Source organism: Lonchura striata, chromosome 8, assembly GCF_046129695.1.
Source record: "Lonchura striata isolate bLonStr1 chromosome 8, bLonStr1.mat, whole genome shotgun sequence".
Classification (NCBI taxonomy): Eukaryota; Metazoa; Chordata; class Aves; order Passeriformes; family Estrildidae; genus Lonchura; species Lonchura striata.
In genome coordinates this window covers 20158626-20177506 of record NC_134610.1, presented here as the reverse complement: position 1 = coordinate 20177506, position 18881 = coordinate 20158626, and the positions used below count along the sequence as shown (strand labels likewise).

Here is an 18881-nt window from a genome sequence, read left to right as displayed (position 1 = left end):
ACCCAGTTCCTCCACGGATATTACAGGGAAATCTGTTTGAAGATTTTAATTTTCTGACCTACACAAATTTTTTACAAGGAGGCGCAGCACAGTGCAAGACACTGTGCTGGACTACACAAATATATATTTATAAAGCCTTGGTACTACCATGAAGGATGTACAGAGTAGGATTACAAGAATGAGTAATGAACCACAGACACTTAAAAATGAATAAACACTTCTGCAGTCTAATTCTTGCCTAACATGACAGGATTCGCATCTAAAATGAAACAGATCCTAGGTGTCTATGTCCAAGTGCAGAACCAAAAAATCTCAGCTTGGTGCCAGCTAGACCTCCATGCTACAGAGTGATTGTGAACACTTGTTTAACTAGTACAGACAAAGCCTGTGTATAATCAGAGAAGACACAGTGCCACAATCAAACATCCCTGACCCTTATCTTGCCCCCTTCAACTTAATTCCATAATCAACACTTGGATCACAGAGAGGTTGGAACTATTAGCCAGGCCTCTCATTCAGCATTACAGTATCTCAAACAAGTTCCTGCCTGTAAGGATTTGCTTTCTTCAAAACTTTCACCCGGTCCCATGGCTAGCTTGACTTAGTCAGCAAACTGCCAACAAAACTCTGAAATTTGGAAATAGCTTAAGCTCAGCCCATTTCTGCCTTGAGATCAGTTGGTTTTACAGTTCCCAAGCGCCATCATTCTGCATCCAGCTGGCATCCATTTGACTGCAGTTGCTGCTGGTGGGGGGGCAGGAATCAACCACCCTCGTTGCTGAGTCTTCGCCTGTAAGTTCAGCCAAAAGAAACGAGTGCACGCCATCTCGTGGCCCTGCGCAGCTATTTCCCGGGAACGAAGGGAGCGCCAACTGCGAGGTTTGATGTGGACAGGATTAAAAAGATGGCTCAGACCCCATCTTCTGACGTCCTCCCCTCCCCCCAGGTAGCTGCTTCCTGGAGCAGCAGCATAGCATCAAACTGCAAAAGGCACTTCTTCAGCAATGTTCACTTGGCTGTGGAGGCAACCCTGTCCTCACAACAAATCCAGGTGCCAGTGAACACAGCCCCCAGACCAGCTTTTGGTGGAGCAGGAAGTTACTGTATTCATTTTAGAGTAGGCCATACACGTGTAAATAATTTTTAATTACATGCAAGGTTAGGGATGTTCACGGTACATCTATTTTCATCTGCTGTCAGGACTTGTTAAAGAACTCCATGTGTCAATGCTTTAAATAAAACTAATGTGTGTGTTCCTAACTGTTCCTTAACAGCTGAATATACGAACTCGTGAAAATAAGGTTGTATCAGCTGTCAGTCCTTTGGTGTATCTTAAGTTCCTATTCCTCCTTACTCTCTCTTTTTGGTGGGAAAATCAAGTCATTAAGAGACCCTTAGAAGGATTAAGGTACAATTTCATCACATCAAGCTGGGGAATTAGAAAAAGAGGGACAGAGTATACAACAGTATGACTTCAAGACCTGTGTTTTCATTTTAAGTACTAAGTGTTCACAATGTTTATGACTTTATAGCTGAGAGATTACAGCTCCAATCTGCACCAATGAATCATCTCCAAATCTGAAGTTGCATTTTCTTCAGCAGAATTGCTGATGGTAACACTGCCCTACTTCCACCGCTCTTGTAGTTGTCAAAAGGCTGGATATATAGTCAGCAACAAGGGACTTAAAATAGCTAACAGAAATGTTAAACTTCAGACTAAACATCTTTCTTCTTTTGTCTGCTACTAGAGACAAGTGTGCAAGACCTATCAAAGATTGCAGAATCAATCCAGTGAACACTTCTGTTCAAGAACAAAAACATCTACCCATGAACTCTAGTTAAAAACATCTGATTACAATCAGCAACTGCTCTAAATTTAGTTTATGATAAATATATTTTTACTCTTTTGCTTTGGAAGTGTGTTGGAACAAAGTTGCAGGAAAGGCTGTGAGACCTGTGTGGCTCAATGAAGCTTGATACCAACTACTTTCTTTGTTAGAGGAAAGAAAAGAGGGAACATCCTTCTTCTCATGTCAAGGTTTAATTCTGAGGTATACGACACTGGATTTACAAAGGTAAATAAAAATACATTCTGAGAAACAGCAAGTGCCCTACTTAGCAAGGCAGAGGAATTTCACACTCCAAGCAGCTGAGAAAAGAAACTGCTTACAGTATGAAATAGTATTTGGGGGGTCTGTGTTTGACATGGACTTTTGCCATAACAGATGATGAGAAATGTGCAGCAGTGGGGCAGAGGAAAGACAAATACTTAGGTGATAAAGACAGGACAACAGGTATTAGATAAGGCTTCCATTTGAACAAATTATTTGAGACATTATGATCAGAAGTCAGAAGCAACTACTGTTCTAAACACTGCTCAGGCAAGCTACATTGCCAAAATTAATTACACAGCTGTTGAGACAGACTTCAGCTCCAGCCTGCTGATGATATGTGTAAGTTTGCATATGCTTGTAGCAACCACATATAAATGAAATCCCAGTAATACAGAAGGACTGGAGTGGTACAGAAGAGTTTTCCACATCACCTGTACCTGATAACAAAAGTAAATGCTATCACCTGGAGTACAGTGCACATAACAGTTTCTAAAAGTATATAATCTACAGTTAATCTGCAATTTTTGTCCTAAATATGAATTTAAAAAGCCAAGTAAGAATCATATGCAGACAGATTTAGTGACTCATTGCTGCAATGGATTGAACCACAAGTGCTGCTCCTGCCTGCCATTAAGATGTCTGGCATTCCTTCCTGGACCCATTGCTCAGGAAGGGGGCTCTTTCACAGATCTGTGATAGAGAGAGCTAAACTAAGATGTTAAATGAGACTTAAAGAGTTTTTAAAAAAGTGCTATTTTGTCACACAAAGAATAAAATTCCAGGAATTTATTGCTATATGTATGCTTAATCCATTAATTCATCTTACAGTAGTCAAGAAGTGCCAAATTGTGTGCTACATTTAACATTCCATGTATTCCCTTCCAAATGCCATTTTACAGTGGGCGTATGAAACAACGCAGCAGTGGTCACGAAACATGGCTTGAGCATCTCTCCAGAGCTTAAAGACAAAGATTTGTGTACAAGCTGAATAACAACATGTCAGTTAACAGGCCACTCAGCAGTTTTAACAGAAATATCTTTAGGTGGAAGTTTTGCAGCGTTAAAATTCACAACTCAGACTAAACATTCTCATCCCCACTGTAGAAACAAGATACTTGCAAAGAACAAGAACTATGGTACGTAAATGTCACACGCAGGACCTGCTTCATTTCTGTCAGAAGCAAAAATTGCTAATTATAAGCAAGGACAAGCCTAGCAGGGCCTATATTAAAAACATACACCTCAGAGTTGGCAGTGGAACTCTATTTACGACCTTGACTTTTTTTTGGTAACATAAAGTTCTTCCCCCCACACTTTATAAATCCCCTTATTTTTATTATACCTCCATATTATTTACAGGACTTCTAAAGATTAAGTACAAACTAGTATGAAATTAATGATAACTTGCTTTTCAAATATGTATCCCATGGCCAAATAAATACCAAGCCAATCCAACAGCGTGATCTGGAGTTATGATTCAGAAGCTTGTGTATCTGTGATTCCAGTTGTTTTTTCATTAGCTGCAGAGGATTCATTTGATCTGTCAACAATAGTTGCCCTGGAAGTTGAAGTAGCACTATCCAAGGTGAGTGCAGAGGTCTCCTCTACATTTTCAGTAGTGCCAGGGTTGATGGAAAAGCTTCCAGCTGGAGTAATAGAGGGAAGCAAATCTGTAGGCACTGTACATGCCTCTGTGACCAAAGGAAGCATAGGAACACACTTGGGTGGCACTGATAGAGGCGTTATTCCCATTAGATGCAGAGGCGGCAAGGGGGGAAGGGGTTGCAAACCTAAAGAGAAAAAAGGGGGGAAAAAAGGCATGAGCTGCTGCACACCACAGACAGCTCAAATGGTGTTTGTGCAGCACTGACTCAGCAGGCTCATTTCAAGCCTGACAATTTTCAGATTTCAGAATTGAAGAATCAGAGTAAATTCAAGGTTGCTTGTACCTCCCCAGAAGAGTAGGTATTTAATGCATTAACAGTGATGATTAGGTTTTTCTGGCCTTCACTGAAACTGCCAGAAACAGTAAGTTAACAAAAACCATATTCCAAACAAGCTTCCAGTACCTTTTTGCTTGCTCCATGAGCACCTTCAGCAGTTTTGCTTAATTGAAAATTATAAATCTAATATTAGTTAACAATTCCGGCATTCAGTTCAGGGAGCCCCAATCTCCTCATCTAACTTACAAAGAAACACTTCATATTTTTTTTTTACCCAAAACCAATATACTTCCACTTTTGGCACAATCTCTTCTGAGATATAAACAGGTTAATAAAAAAATGAAACATCTAAACACAGACGCAGGTTTAGAATTAGTTTATCTAAATACATATTCCTCATCTATCTGATCTGGGCACTAACATCCACTCCCATCTCAGGCAAGTTATCTTAGTTTATTCCCCTTCAGGACTCTCCCAGACAGGTCTAAATTAGACTGTCATGGATAACTCTAAGAGTTTGCAGAAGCACATACCAGGCTGTATCATTTCTGGAACAATCTGTGGTGCAGGTAAATTAAGTTTGGACAGATCAGTCAGGTTAGGAAGACCTGCTGGTAATGGCATCAGACCTAAGAGAAGAGGGGAACAGTTACAGCTTAAAATTTAAAATTGTCTTTTTCTATTTCTTAGATCTTGCTGATAATTTAAAATGTGCTTTATCTTGATTATAATTTTTACATGGAAGAATGCAAATTCACCTGAATTTCAGCTTTTAAGTTGCACAGCGAGAACAGATACCTACTGCAGGAAATCTGAACTAGCAAATATATAATCCCAAACCTTTCAGATTTTTCTGAGGAAAGCAGAATATTATTTCAGAATGAGGTTTGCATTCCAAGTTCAGCTTTCAACAAAGGCAGTTGTTTCACCACAGCACTATACCAGAAGTTCTCCATTCCCAATTAGAGTGGCAAACAATGATAATACGATTAAATACACAGTATTCCCTGATCCCTAATATTGACCACTATATTATTAGTCTTTTCTACTTAGTTCATGACTAGAGTTAATCACAAAAATGTATATCAAAATGCAAGACAAAGGAACTTTCAAAAGTCAGAAAAGACTGAAAATAGAAGAGAAACATACAGTGAATGCAACACATGCCCTTCCATCATTGTGTTTGCTATGGAATATCCTTCTGCTCCTGAATTTTCCACTTTAGAAGAGCTTCATTTCTGGGACATGGGCTCTATGTGTACTTTTGTGTTTAGTACAGAAAAGGCTAATTCAGAAATAAACTGTTGATACTACAGTATGAAGATAGAGAGAAGAAAAGTCTTAAAGCAAGGCCACTGTATAGAGATTTTGATTAAAAGCCAGCCATCTTTACCTACTCTTGAATTCATTTGCCATGAAGTCTGATATAATCTGATTCAAAGAGCTTTCAGGTTAGCAATATGCAATTTTTTTTTAATCTGAAAAAAGATGAACTTTATACAAATTTACTCAAATTTTAAGCCTCCAGTAAATTTAGTAAGAACAATTTCACTAGTGTGTCCATACAAATTGCAAGAAATATTCAATTTGCTTTTAAAAAAGCAATTATACTATTCAGAGAAAAAGGTGAACAGAAAACTTGTATTTGCAGAGCTTAGGGAAGAGGTGGATTAGGCAGCTGGGGAAGAAAAGGACAATAATGAAACAGCAGTGTTTGAAATGATCATTATTATCAGGAAACAACCACATTGTAGAAAGTCTCTTACTTTATTATACCACTTTAAATTCCTATATAATTCAGAAACAGTAACTGCAACATAAATTCTGTATTGTTAGCCCTGTATTTATACTAGGAATAGTGATCAAGCTGAGTATTTAAAAATGGGTTTCCTAAAATGTTGCAACTAGCAAAGCAAAACCTTCCTGAGAAATCCTGAATACTGCATCCACTGTGCAGGGAACCCTAACAGGTAAACTCCTAACTCTTGTGCCAAGTCACTCCTATCTGCTGCAGACATGCTGTGAACATACTCCAAGAAAAATAGTTCTTTACACTGTAGAGGTTGTATAGAGAGAAATCTTACATTAAATGCTTAAGTTGTATGGAGTTATACCTTCTCCAAAAAGCAGTGGAAAAGGCAGCTCTCTTCCCTTGCTCCTGTAAGATTTTTGTAACAGAAATATTTTAAGAAACTTTAGCTACTCACCTGGTAATGTAGTTGCTGGGTTAACTGATGGCACAGAGGTAAGGGACTGACTGACTTGTGGTGGTAATAATGGAACTGTTGGAACACCTGGTGGGGTACACAGGGAAACAACATTGATTTTAAGCACAGAATACTTCATCTTCTTTCCCTAATGAGTATAAATAAATAATTGCTTACAGAAGAATTACTATTTGCCTTAACATTAAAATGCTGATAAGCCAAATAGTATTCTAAGTAACACACATGGCATTTTTAACAGAAGTTGTTTGCAACTATTTTGTGAGCAAGTAAGGCACAAATTCAGTACATTAATCTTTTTTGTTGAGAAAAATTTAGGAGAAAGTTTTATTCTCTCTTCTGCCTTCTATTCAATTAATTAGAAACATCTTTGAGAACAAAAAAGTCAGAAAAGCCATACACTTTAGGTCAGCTCCCCACAATACCAACCTGTGTTGAGAACATTACTGACAGTAGTTGAAGGTGAGCTAATAGAAAGTCCTGAAAGACTCTGCTCAAGGCCTGCTGACCCAGGAGGGAGGGTGGTTGAGGGATTAACTGATGATAGCTGAACCTTATTGAAAGAGAAAAGAAAGTTGCATCATTAGGGTTTGTTTCTACATGAACCAAGAGAGGCAGAAAAGCAGTAAACACCATCATCCATTTTTATCAAGCCAAAGGAGGGGGACCCCAGCTTACCTCTGTGAAACCATCTTTGAGGGGACTGAGAGATGCGCTAGGCAATTGCCCTGGGAGAGAAATTTTCTTTCCTTCTTCAAATGGGCGAGTAGGTATCCTATGCAAATATCCATAACCAATGCCACATCCTAGGCTTTTAAAATATGAAGATTTTAAAGTCAGGTAAGTGACTTTACAACTACAGACTATAGCAAGCAACACATTAACAACTCAAGATACCAACAAGTTGCAAGGTAAATGATTTACAACCTTCCCCTCCTGCCCCCCATTGCCTCACTTTCTATGGAAAAATAATCACTACAAAACAATTGAAAGGAAATTCTGTAGCTCTAGCAATAAATCCTCAGCACAAAATAAAATTCATTATTATTTAAACCAAACAGGTATACAGCTTGGAATTCAACTCACAGTTGTTACAACACAGTAGTGCTGTGTTCTGGCTACTCACAGTACTTCAAGGATATACCACAAGCTAATAACTATTTGGAATTTAATGCAGAAAGTACTATTGCACTTTATGTACTTCTGCACTAGCAAATTTACTGATTTACACCCCTCTCATCAGTAAGTGTGTGTCTGAATTTCAAGTAAATATATAATTTATTAGAGCAGAAACACTTTTGATATAATAACATTCTTTCCTTGTCTTTGTAGAAAACTTAAACCCAGCAGTTTTCAGGCTGGTGCTATAAGAAAGTTGCCCCATCCCCCTGTAACACATTGTCTCCTTACCTGCCTTCTCCACCCCAGGCAGAATTTGGAGTAATCACCACTTCCCGACAATTATCTGTGTCTGTGTTGTACACATAAAGTTTTAACGGCTTTGCTTCATGTGTTTCAATAAGGGAAAAGAGATCTTCAGACTGCAAAAAGATAAAAATGTGTAAGGGCTTTCTTGTCCTTATTTTATCATTTGGCATTAGATCAATCATCCTAGTCCTGACTTTCTGTAATAGACTCTGGTAACAGCCACATGTTGCAGTTTCTGCAGTGCTGCCATTTTATCAAAAGGCCAACTTTAAAATGTGTTTTACTAGCACAATTCAGAAGACATGGCACAACCCAGATTTCAGATCTGCTATCCAAAATATTAATTTTAGAATACAAAAGTTTGTATCTGACTTCATGAAGACATTTAAAAGCAGTTCTTATTTCCAGGATTGCCTTTAAGATGAGACACCATGCCAGAGCTCCTTCCTCTTTTCAACTGATTTCCATTCACACAGAGACAGAGTCAGGTATGTTTCAAACTGCCCTGGAACAATTGGGGTTTTAGTTTTTAAAAAATAAAGACCTTATTTTTTATACTTACCTCATTCATGACAGTATCTGCTCCAATGATATAGTCACTATGAGGTCTAAGTCCAGCTAATGCAGCAGGAGAATTTGGCTCCACTTCCTAGTTTTAAAACATAAGGTTACAAAACACTATGTAAGTGTCAGGGTATAGCAGAAGGGACAGATACGCACTTCACACAAGCTCTGCGTCACACAAACTGGTCAAATTTTCAACACAGTAATGAACTAATGAAACACTGGCTCTATAGGAGTCCCATTCCATATGGTTTCTGGTGTTGTACCAAATACAGTATCTCTGAGTATTGTACAAACCCATTCATTTAAATACGAGACTTGACAATATAGTCACAAATACACATTTGTGTGGGAAATTAATTTGTAGAGATTTCTCAAAACCTGACAGAAGGCTCAAAGAAGGCTCAAAAGTCTTCCCAAACCCAAAATCAATCAAAGCCAGTTTGATCAACGTCTGAGACCAGATCAATCTCATGGCTTGCTAGCCACATGCCATGCAAGTTACTTTTCAACAGAAAGACAGAAACACCAGTAATGAGAACACTTCCAAGTCCATACGTACCAAGACGTGCCAGACATTTTCATTAGCCCCATCAAAGCTGCAGAAGCGAATGCTTACTCCCAGCAGGCCCTGCCCACCCCACATATTGCTGGGGGTTACAGATGTTTCTCTCAGTTCCAGTGTTTTGCTACTGTACACAAGCATTTTTACAGGTTTTTCAACATTTGCTTTCAGCAGGTCCTTGAGAGTGTCATTGTCTTTATTCTGCAAATGTTTAAAGAAGAGCTTGGGTCAGTGTTTGACAGAACAAGCATTCAGTTCTACTTGAATTCCAAATGTGCTAACACTGCACATTACCACAAAATGTATTAACAGCTGCTTTGTAACAAGTTTCCAGTCCCTTCACAATTCTAGAATACAACTCCAGAAAACGCCTGGGACTTCACAGTAACAGGTCATACTTTCCAAGTCCTGAAGTGAAAACACTTCAGTTGGCTCAGAGGCTTTCTTGAATCCAGGCATACTAGCACAGAGCTTCCCACAGCTGGTTTGTTCCACTGCTATGATGGTCTGTTGTTTGATGATAGCTCTGCTTGAAAGCTCCCCCCATGCCTCCTGCCCGGCCAACAGCTCTGACAGCAGCCTTTCAACCTGTTTGGACTACGTGAAGTTTCTGAGTTCTCATGGAAGCAAACAGAACCAGGAGGGCACTGCCAAAAGCCATGAGGGGTGCATCAGCAGGCAATTCTGTCTTGGTGCAGATGCCTGCACAGACCATGTCTGTATTACCCTCCAGCTAAATTCAATAGAACTGTTCCTATAGGGTGCAGTTTGTCTTCCTCATTTTAAAGTAAGAAGAACTATTTTATATACATTTATACAAAACAAATCCATTGGTTTACCTCTAAGTATCAGATTCTCAACACATTGTTCATATTAAAAGTTATAAAATAGCAACACACTTACCAATCTTGAACCATTAATGGACACTATAAAATCAAAGAATGGCTCCAATCCAGCTCTATGCCCTGGTGAGTTTTCTTGTACCTAACAAAGTTAAACAGGAATTCAGTAAAAGTGTTCCAATGCTGATTCATAGATTAGAATCATATTTCTGCTTTTGCCAACTGTAGTTCTAGAAGCTACTTTTGTTTGTATGTATAATTTTAAAATATTCAAATATAATCATGTCATCTATAGAACCAAAAAAATCTCTCCCTTAAAAAAAATATATATATTTCAAAAGAATAAGTAATTTATAAATTGAGGAATGACACAGCAGTAGCCACTTCCTGGGAAAAGCAGTGCTTAACAGTTTTATCAGATAAGTTGTAAGTATTTGTTTCAAGAAAGGAGATCATACCAAATGGACAAGGTTAATGAATTCTGAAAAGGTTGGTTAAAAAGTACTGTCTTTCCACAGTAGTACCAACATTGGACCCTGCTTTTTATCTTATGCTTACTAAAGGAATAGGAGAGTCACATCTGCAAGCACAGGTTGTTATCTCGTGATTAAACATCACCTGGTGACATTCTTGAGACACAGAGGGCATCTGTACAACCAGTGATTTCATTAACAGACCTTCAAGTTGCAGCAAAAGAGACATGCAACTTTGCAGCCATGGCAGCTCAAACAATTCAACAACTCCACTAAGACAATGCCTAAGTGTTGGATACACACTACTGCCAGAAGCCAAAAGTATGCTTTTAATTCCAAACGGAGTAACTGAGAGACATTTTGCCAATGTTATTTTTTCACTATTGCTTGCATTGCTGACAATGAAAAGTTAACTCTAACGTGGCTGTCAGATTTTTCCTACAGCTTTTTTGCCAAGGACACTTTCTGAGAGGAAGCTGATTCATTTTAACTACTGGCTTTTTCTTTAATGTACTACAATCACTTTCCAAAAAGATCTAAAAAACATTACCCTTTACAGTGTGGTTCCTTACATTACATATTATTCTACCTGACAGAAGTGGTAAAAATGTATTTGATTGTTCAATACCGGCCTGATTCTGCAGGAACTGAATTTTCTTAATATGACTCATCTAGAACAAAATATTCTAACATGGAATTTTAAAAGTGCTTGATTACTAATAAAACTGTTCTTCTAGAAATTTGTTTATCTCTGCGTAACACGTTCAGAAAATCAGAGCCTGGAAAAAACTCAGATTACTTGTGGGCAACAGATGCCCAAATCTTAGAACATTAATCACATAACCTAAGTCTGGAATTAGTAATTCCAGAATCACACCACACACACATTGATTGCTGTCTAAAATTTGTAAAACAGCAAAAAAAGTATGAAATCAACAACATCCCAAAGTAATACCAATCACTGAGGCAATAATAACATCCCTAAAGTCCACATTTATAATTTCTAACTAGGACTTGAAGTGTGTCTGTAAAAGTGTTTCTTCAAGATGTCTGTATGCTCCTTGGAAATAATTTCCACAGCTGGGGTACAGGTATTCTCCCTCTCCAAATATTAAGTATATGGAACCACATCTCCCAGTCACCAAATATCCTGCAGTCCCTCTAACTAGATCCAAACTACTGCCTCCATGTTACTTACTCAATCTGTCTATTCCAAGTGCCTCTCACCAAGAACAGCCAGAGATCAGACACCAAACTGTGCACCAAGGTAAAAGTACAAGCTAAGCTGCATAGGGCAGACACCCTGACTCCAGCTGCACAGATGCTCCCAGCACATTGTGGATATGGCTTTGGCATTTGTGGACTGTTTCTAGAGCTCATTTAACTGTAGATATTCAAACTTGCAATAATGTATGGTTGTGGACAGCCTCCACAAACAGAAATTTTAGCTTAGGAGAAAAGCCACAGAGAGGCTAAAATTCTCTATATGAATTCTTCTCTCCAATGTACAAAGCATTTACTTACTATGTTGAATACCTGGGACCTGCCCGCCAAAGAGAGGCTAAGCAGTTTTGTGAAAGGAGAATTAAAAAACTTTGCTTTCCTATAGACATGATCCATAATGGTATTCTCAGATTTGCAGTTTCTCTTGTAATCGAGTAACTCAAAACACCCTCTCCTATCCTGGGTTTGAATAGTGATTGTAGGATGAGTTTACACTGTTCATTGTTCTTCCCTCAGTTTAGAGACGTGACATGAAAATAATAACCTCTCTCTCTCTTATTCCACCATCTATTGCATAGGTCATACAGGAACTTACAGTTTGTGTTTTTAATGAACCTGACATTCAGGCTTTATACCAAAATTAAATCAGCAGATGGTTTCAGAACTTTCTGGGAAAACAGTTTTAAAGATGTAACATGTGTTAAACCTCAGCATTAAAAATCAGTACATGCAGCATAACACATCAGATTTTTGGGACTGGATATATGTCATAGCCTTGAAATTATGAAAGGCCAGACTCCACCTCATTCAGAGATTTTCCTCTATTTCTAAATGAGATTCTCTGAAATAAGAAACCAAACCATGCCAAAATCAAAACTATCCCCCTGCATCCTGACAATATCCCTCCCTAATGACCTCCTAGAGATTACATCCTGAACACTGTGAGCCAAGAGTGGCCAGTATTCAATAGAGCAACTTTTTGAAATGAGATGGAGTACATACAATAAATGAGAACTACATATGTTCAGCATCCATCAATGTCAAGCTCACTGACACCTGGGATGGATAAATAATTAACTTAGAATAGCAAATCTGTGTTCTGCCCCAGACTGATGAAGGGACTGAGAGAGTTCCCAAGTTCCAAATGATTAGTTTGCAGAAAGTATCTTCAGATGTTGAATGCCTCACCCCAAACCCATCAGAATTCTGAACACCTCTGCATGGTTTGCTTCTAAGTGGGCATGTAAAAACTACGAGGAAGCTGTGGCTGAAAGAAATCAAACCCTTATATTCGTGTCAACCACACCTCAGAAGCAGGTACGTGCATCCCTTCTGTCATCCTGCCATGCACAGGTTGTCACAATGTTTCCTATTTCCCTGGCCTACCTTCACTGATAGAAAAGCATGTTTACACCTGGCAGTCCTAGAAATGCCATGCAGAAATTCTGAGTTCATTCCACATGAAAAGTCTCCTCCTCAGCCCTGCACAGCAATCGCACTGACCCCATGAAGATTTTGTCACACCATCATCCTGTCAGTCACTACCTGCCCAATCCATCCACCACCACCACAGAGTGCCAAATGCACAACACAGCTCTCTGCTCCAAGTTCTGTGGCCAGGATTCTCCTCCAGGAGCTACAGCAACAAAGGATAAACAGGGACCTTAGAAAATACAAGGGCACAAATTATTCCACCTCTATTAAGGACAGAGATAATAAAGTTTCCATGGATACATATATAAACTCTGTGCCTCCTGAGCAATTTGGCTTTATGCAGCTTTGCTGGGTGCCCCGAGTAGGTATTTAGTGACTTGCCTTTGTAATTGAATAATTGCTGAGAAATAAGCAAGTAATATCATTTACAACAGATGCTACTGCAGGCAAGATACCATCCACAGCAGCTTGGGAAGCCTGAGTCTCTCAAAGCCAGCTGTTATTTCAGAAATACGAGTCACAGACCCATATGGGCAAATACCATGATTTTCTAATAATAGAGACAAACAGTGGCGCAGAAAATACAAAGAAGCTGTGGCAATGCAATGCCAGAGCTTTTTAAGAGCAAATTAAGAGATCCTCTATCAAATGCTGAGTATCAGAGGACAGAAGAGGCCTTACACAGTGCTGCAGGATTTCAGTTTCTCACCAAGATGACAGTAGGGCTGCTGAGTACATAGATCACATACTGATTTCACTTTTAATTCACTGTCAAGAATTAAACAGGGAAAAGATTTCAAGGTCAATTTTAACACCAATTTTAATTTTAATTTGCAGTACTGAAAAAGCTTTCCTGGTAAATACATGAAGTTTTTCTTTGCTGTTCCAAACACTATCATTCTACACCTACACATTATACATTGCACATTATGTATTTTAAGAAGTCTGCTCAGCAGCACAGTGGTCACAACTTAAAGACCCAAGACAGCAGTGCAACTGCAAATGAAATTAGGCACTGAAATGTGCATTTTTCAGAGGCAGATGAAAGTTCTGACCACTTCTGAAAGTCAGCTACCTTATGCTAGTTTTTAAACTTTCAGAAACTTAGCTTCAAGAATTAAATACACAGCTTCCAAGGCTTTCTTCTTTCCCCACATAAGAAACTCTTCTCAGTATTCTAGTTTATTAGCAAAGAAATACTGGAAGGTTTTTTTGTAGTTCTTCCATCCACTCCATAAGTGGCAGTAAAATTTCATTATGTATCATATATAAGCAATTCCTGTTAGATCTGTAGAATCTCTTTGATTTCTGTCAGTTACTTTAATACATTACATTCTATAACTGAATTTAATTTCTTGATGAAACACAGTTTTCAAAAGAAAAAGCTATGTAAATTTTTGTTAAGAAAACAGATTCTACCTATGTAGATAACCTTTTATTTTAGCACAGAGAATTTAACTTAAGCTTTTAAAATGTGAACCTCCCTTAAAAGACCACTTTCACGCAACATGTTTGTATCGCTATTAAAACAAACTGAAGCACACAAACAAGAGTGGGAAATCTAAACTTTGGGCACTGCTGCTCAGTATCTTTTAGGGAGAACAACACATAACATGGCAGCATACAAATTTCTCACACATAAGATTCTTACATAGACTCTTACAACAATTTAGTTTGGAAAAGACCATTATGATCATTAAGTCCAACCAGTAACCCAGCACTTCCAAGTTCACCATTAAATCTAACTCAAAGGCCACATCTACAGGTGTTCTGAATGTTTTCAAGGATAGTGATTAAACCATTCCCTGGACAGCCTATTCCAATACCTGGTCATCCTTTTGATGAAGAAAGGTTTCCTAAAATCCAGTCTCTAAATCTCTCCTGGTGTAACTTGAGGCTCTTTCCTCTTGTTTCATCACCTGTTACCTAAGAGAAGAGGCTGACCCCCACTTCACTGCACAGCTCCTGCCCTGGACCTATGGAGAGCCATGAGGTCTCCCCAGAGCGCCTCTTCTCCAGGATGAACACTCCCAGCTGCCTCTCACAGCTCTGCAGTTGTGCTCCAGAGCTTCTCTGAACCTGTTCCAGAGCCTTCAAGGTCTGTCTTGTACAGGAGCCTGGAACAGGACACAGCAACTGAGGTGTGACCTCACCAGTGCCCAGTACAGGAGGACACTCACTGTCCTGGCCCTGTTGGCCACATTATTCCTGATACAGGCCAGGATGCCACTGGCCTTGGCCACCTGGGTATACTGGCTCATGTTCAGCCTTGGACCTTTTCACTGGGTCACTTTCCAATTACTTTGCCCCCAGCCATTGGGATGTTGTGACATCATCTACTAGCTGAAGAAACTGTCAGGTCACTACACCAGCCTGGGCAAACTACAGCAGTTTCACACTGCTGAGCAAGAAATTTACTCAAAATTTTCCTTCATTCTGTTTTGAAGAACAGAAACAAAGACATACTGAGCAATACATAGAGTCAGCCAGTTGGTCTAATCAGCCACACACCTTATGTTAAAGGAAACTTGAGAACTGCTTCAAACAAATGACTCATTACTAGGTCTGCTTATGAAGAGACTTGGGCAACAGAACACTTGGCACCTTTCTCCCTCTTACCAAAAAAAATTCCCAAAACCCACAAAAACAAAACAAAACAAACCACCTACATTTTAATGTCTAGAAGACCAACAATACAACCCAGAGCAACTTCTGCTGTCAAGTATGCATATGATGAAATTCTTTTACTCTGACAATGCCTCAGCCCTGGAGGGTTCCTAATTCCTGTTCCAACTGCACTGTTGATAAAGCTCACAATGAAAGCATCATTGCACTGAATATCAGCAGAAGTAGCCAAAAGAATTAAGTAATCTGCAAACCTTACATCGAAAATTAATGACGGTAGTGTTCACTTGCTGCATATATTTCTGTTCCTGTTTGAAGTGTTCAGAGAGAGACTTTTTACTAGTTTTGTGGGGAGACAGCATGTACAGTCTAAAAGTCTCACTGTAAAAAACCTCTCACTTGCAACAGTCTCAGTCTGCTCATCCCTCTAGCAACTTGTGCTTGACTCCTACAGTCACACTGAACAATGTAAACTCTGTTTCATGGCCATTTAACACATATTTTCATTTATCTGCCTTACTCAAACAATTTCTTCCAGTGATTGAAAAATTTTTCTGACATTTCTCTAATTTTCCCACAGTTATGAAATCTTTTAAACAACCACTTTACATTATTTACAGAAGTTTGGTGTTATCAAAGAAATCTGATCTTGAATCAGATCTGTAACACTGGAAGACCACTGCTGTTTTCCTTCCACCATTCTCATTTACTTCATTAAAGTACTGAGCTCAGAAGGAAAATGTACTTGAGAGTAAATTAGAACAAAAAAGCACTTTTGCTTGACTTCAAGTTCTACTGAAGGTCAGTCCATGCAGGCAGAGTACTTGCAGAGCTCCTCTAACAGTGCAAGCCCAAAGCTGTCTGTAACAAGCTTACTACAGAATGGCAACTGGAAAATTCAACTTGGAAAAACTACAGAGGAAAATTCTGGTCATATTCATGCATGCCACATGAATTTCAATAAAAACACCCCAAATTATAACTGTTAGGCTGGGATTATGATGCAGCTTAAGACGCCTGTCCACAGACAAATAGTAATTGCTCATTATTGTGGCATCTCAGGATATCAGTAAGAAAAGGCAGTGAAAAAATAGAGATATCAGTCATTTAAAGACAGCAGGCAGGTCCTTTCCTACGTTTAATATAAATAAGAATGTCCTCTTGGAAATCACCTCCTTTAATGTGCACCTCTCAATTACACTTACAAAGACTAGCAATAAAATGCTTCAATTTTGGGTCATAGCAAAACCACTACAACAAAAAAGTGCCTAAATGAAAACAAAAGTAAGATTTGTAAAGTAAGATCCAAGTAAGATTACAAGAAAAAAGGAGTCGATTCTACTCCATAAAAGAGATTAATCTCAGTTTTTTAACATGCTTTAATCAAACAGTATTAACTCATAAATCTGATATAACTGATACTCTAACTGCAAAGTACATACTGGTTTTACAAGTCTCCAAAGTAAAAAGTTAATGAAATTTACATTGTACTATGCTAAAAAAATAAAAAATGTCTGCCAGTTTTACCAACCTGCATGATAGTTTCTGTGGGGGAAAAGGAGAAAACTAAGTGGACTAACATAAATTAGTAACACTGGACTTTTATATTAAAAAGGAGGGAAAAAATCCACCGTGACTTTAGTCCATACATAAATTTTAACAGAATGTATGGATTTGATTAGAAAATCAGTGCGCGCTTCTCAAAAACAGAGAACTTATCCAAAAGGCTGCAATTCCAACAAACACAGTGGCCCGGCACGGTGCCCGCAGTGAGCGCACTCCCCCCGGGCGTGGGCAGGGCGTGACTCCAGCAAAGCCCCTGTGCCCAGCGCCTCGCATTCCTCTGGGAGCGCTTCTGCTCGCTGAAAGCAAAAGGAAGGGCTTCCACAGGGCTGTTCACAAAACCTCAGGAATGCAGCCTAATCAGGTGTTTTGTATTTCGCATACGAAGTTTTGTGGCCACAATGTGAACAAAACCGGTGTACCTATGAAAATCAGTACTTTCAGTGGCGCTGCGGCCCTCAGGTGCGCTGTCGTGCGAACCCCTCGGTCCGACACCCCGAGCTGCTGCGGAGCGGCGGCAGCCGCACCCGCTCCGCTCCATCCGTGATGCAGCGAGCAGACGAGCCCGACGCGCTGTCCCGGAGCACTCGGGGCCAGACCTGCCGGAGGAGAGGCCGCCTGGCCGCCCAAGGCTGCCCAAAGCCAGCATCGCCTCCCGTGCGCCAGCCCGCCGGCCTGCCCACACGGAGGCACGGCCTGGCGGCACCAGCCGGCCCAGGGATCTGCTTATCCCGCACCAATTCCTCCTCCAGACTCCCCCGGCCCGAGAGCGGCAGCGCGGCCCCGGCGGCCCCGCTGCCCCGGCGCCTCCCCGGGCAGCTCCAGCGCGGCCCCACGGCGGGACAGGCCCCGCGCCCCCGGGCCGCCGCCGGGCCCAGTGTCCGGGGCGCCCGCCGGGCGGCGCCGCCCTTACCCTTAGGACGTGGTAGCCCTCGGTGCCGCCGCCGGGGATGTCGATGCTCTGCGAGGCGCCCATGGCCGCCACCGCGCCGCGACGGGGACGTGGCACCGCGCGCTGCCCCGCCCGGCGCCGCGCGGGCCCTACGGCGGCCGCCAGGGGCCGCGAGGGGCCGCGCGCTCCCGTCTGCAGCCGCGCCGCCCCCTGGCGGCCGAGGGCACCCGAGGGTGCCGGGCGGGCAGAGCGAGTTATCGATCAGCGTCAGCCGCGCGAATTAGCCGTGGTACGGGTGTGCACAGAGCACAAAGCTGGCAGGCCATAACCTGCGCTGCCTTCTCTGCTCCCACAGCTCTCTGGAGCTCCGAGCGCCGCTCCCCGTGCGAGGCCGAGCCGGTCGGGGCTGCGGGGCGGCGCCGGGAGCGCAAGAGCCCGTCCGGGAGCGGCGCGCCGGTAGGGAGAAGCGAGAAACGCTGCCCAAGGGCCGGATCTTGCATTAACCCGTTTCAGGCGTGCACCGCAAACGTCAGCGCGGTAACGGGGCCGGTCCTTGGTGCCGACGCTGTCGCGGCACGCGGCAGCAGCAGAGACGCGCTGGAGCCGCGGGCTGCAGGACGCGCCCCCGCCGGCAGCGGCGTCCTGCCCCGAGCCGGCCCTGCCGCGGGGCAGCGGAGGAGGCGGACGGTGGGTGTCAGGGGGCACCAGGAATCTCATGTTCACATCTCCCCTCTCCGAGAGTTCTTTGTTCCTGGACGGCTTTTTCACAGCTTGCCCATGCAGACCAGTGCGTCCTGGCTCAGATCCCGCAGACCTCCAGAGAAGTGACCTCTTTCAGGAACGCTGCTGTCACCGGTCTTTTAGTGATGCAGAAACACTATTTATTAATAAAGTGCAACACAGTGTTAAAGATTCTTAATGGAGTATGGAAAGGATACTTTAACATACTTCACTTCTTTTGGACTCATTTCCCGCTGTATTTTCATAGT

General features: G+C 41.3%; 1 protein-coding gene across 1 annotated transcript; it reads right to left on the bottom strand.

Moving 5' to 3' along the window:
* Positions 1–2022: 2022 nt before the first annotated feature.
* GORASP2 (golgi reassembly stacking protein 2) lies at positions 2023–18033 on the bottom strand. Its single transcript, XM_021552373.2, has 10 exons — positions 17914–18033; positions 9743–9823; positions 8837–9040; positions 8273–8359; positions 7693–7823; positions 6961–7093; positions 6712–6835; positions 6265–6351; positions 4591–4686; positions 2023–3904 (listed from the first exon to the last, which is right to left on the bottom strand). Exons 1-10 carry the CDS (start codon positions 17974–17976, stop codon positions 3585–3587), a joined length of 1326 nt encoding a protein of 441 aa, XP_021408048.1. The 5' UTR covers positions 17977–18033; the 3' UTR covers positions 2023–3584.
* Positions 18034–18881: the final 848 nt, after the last annotated feature.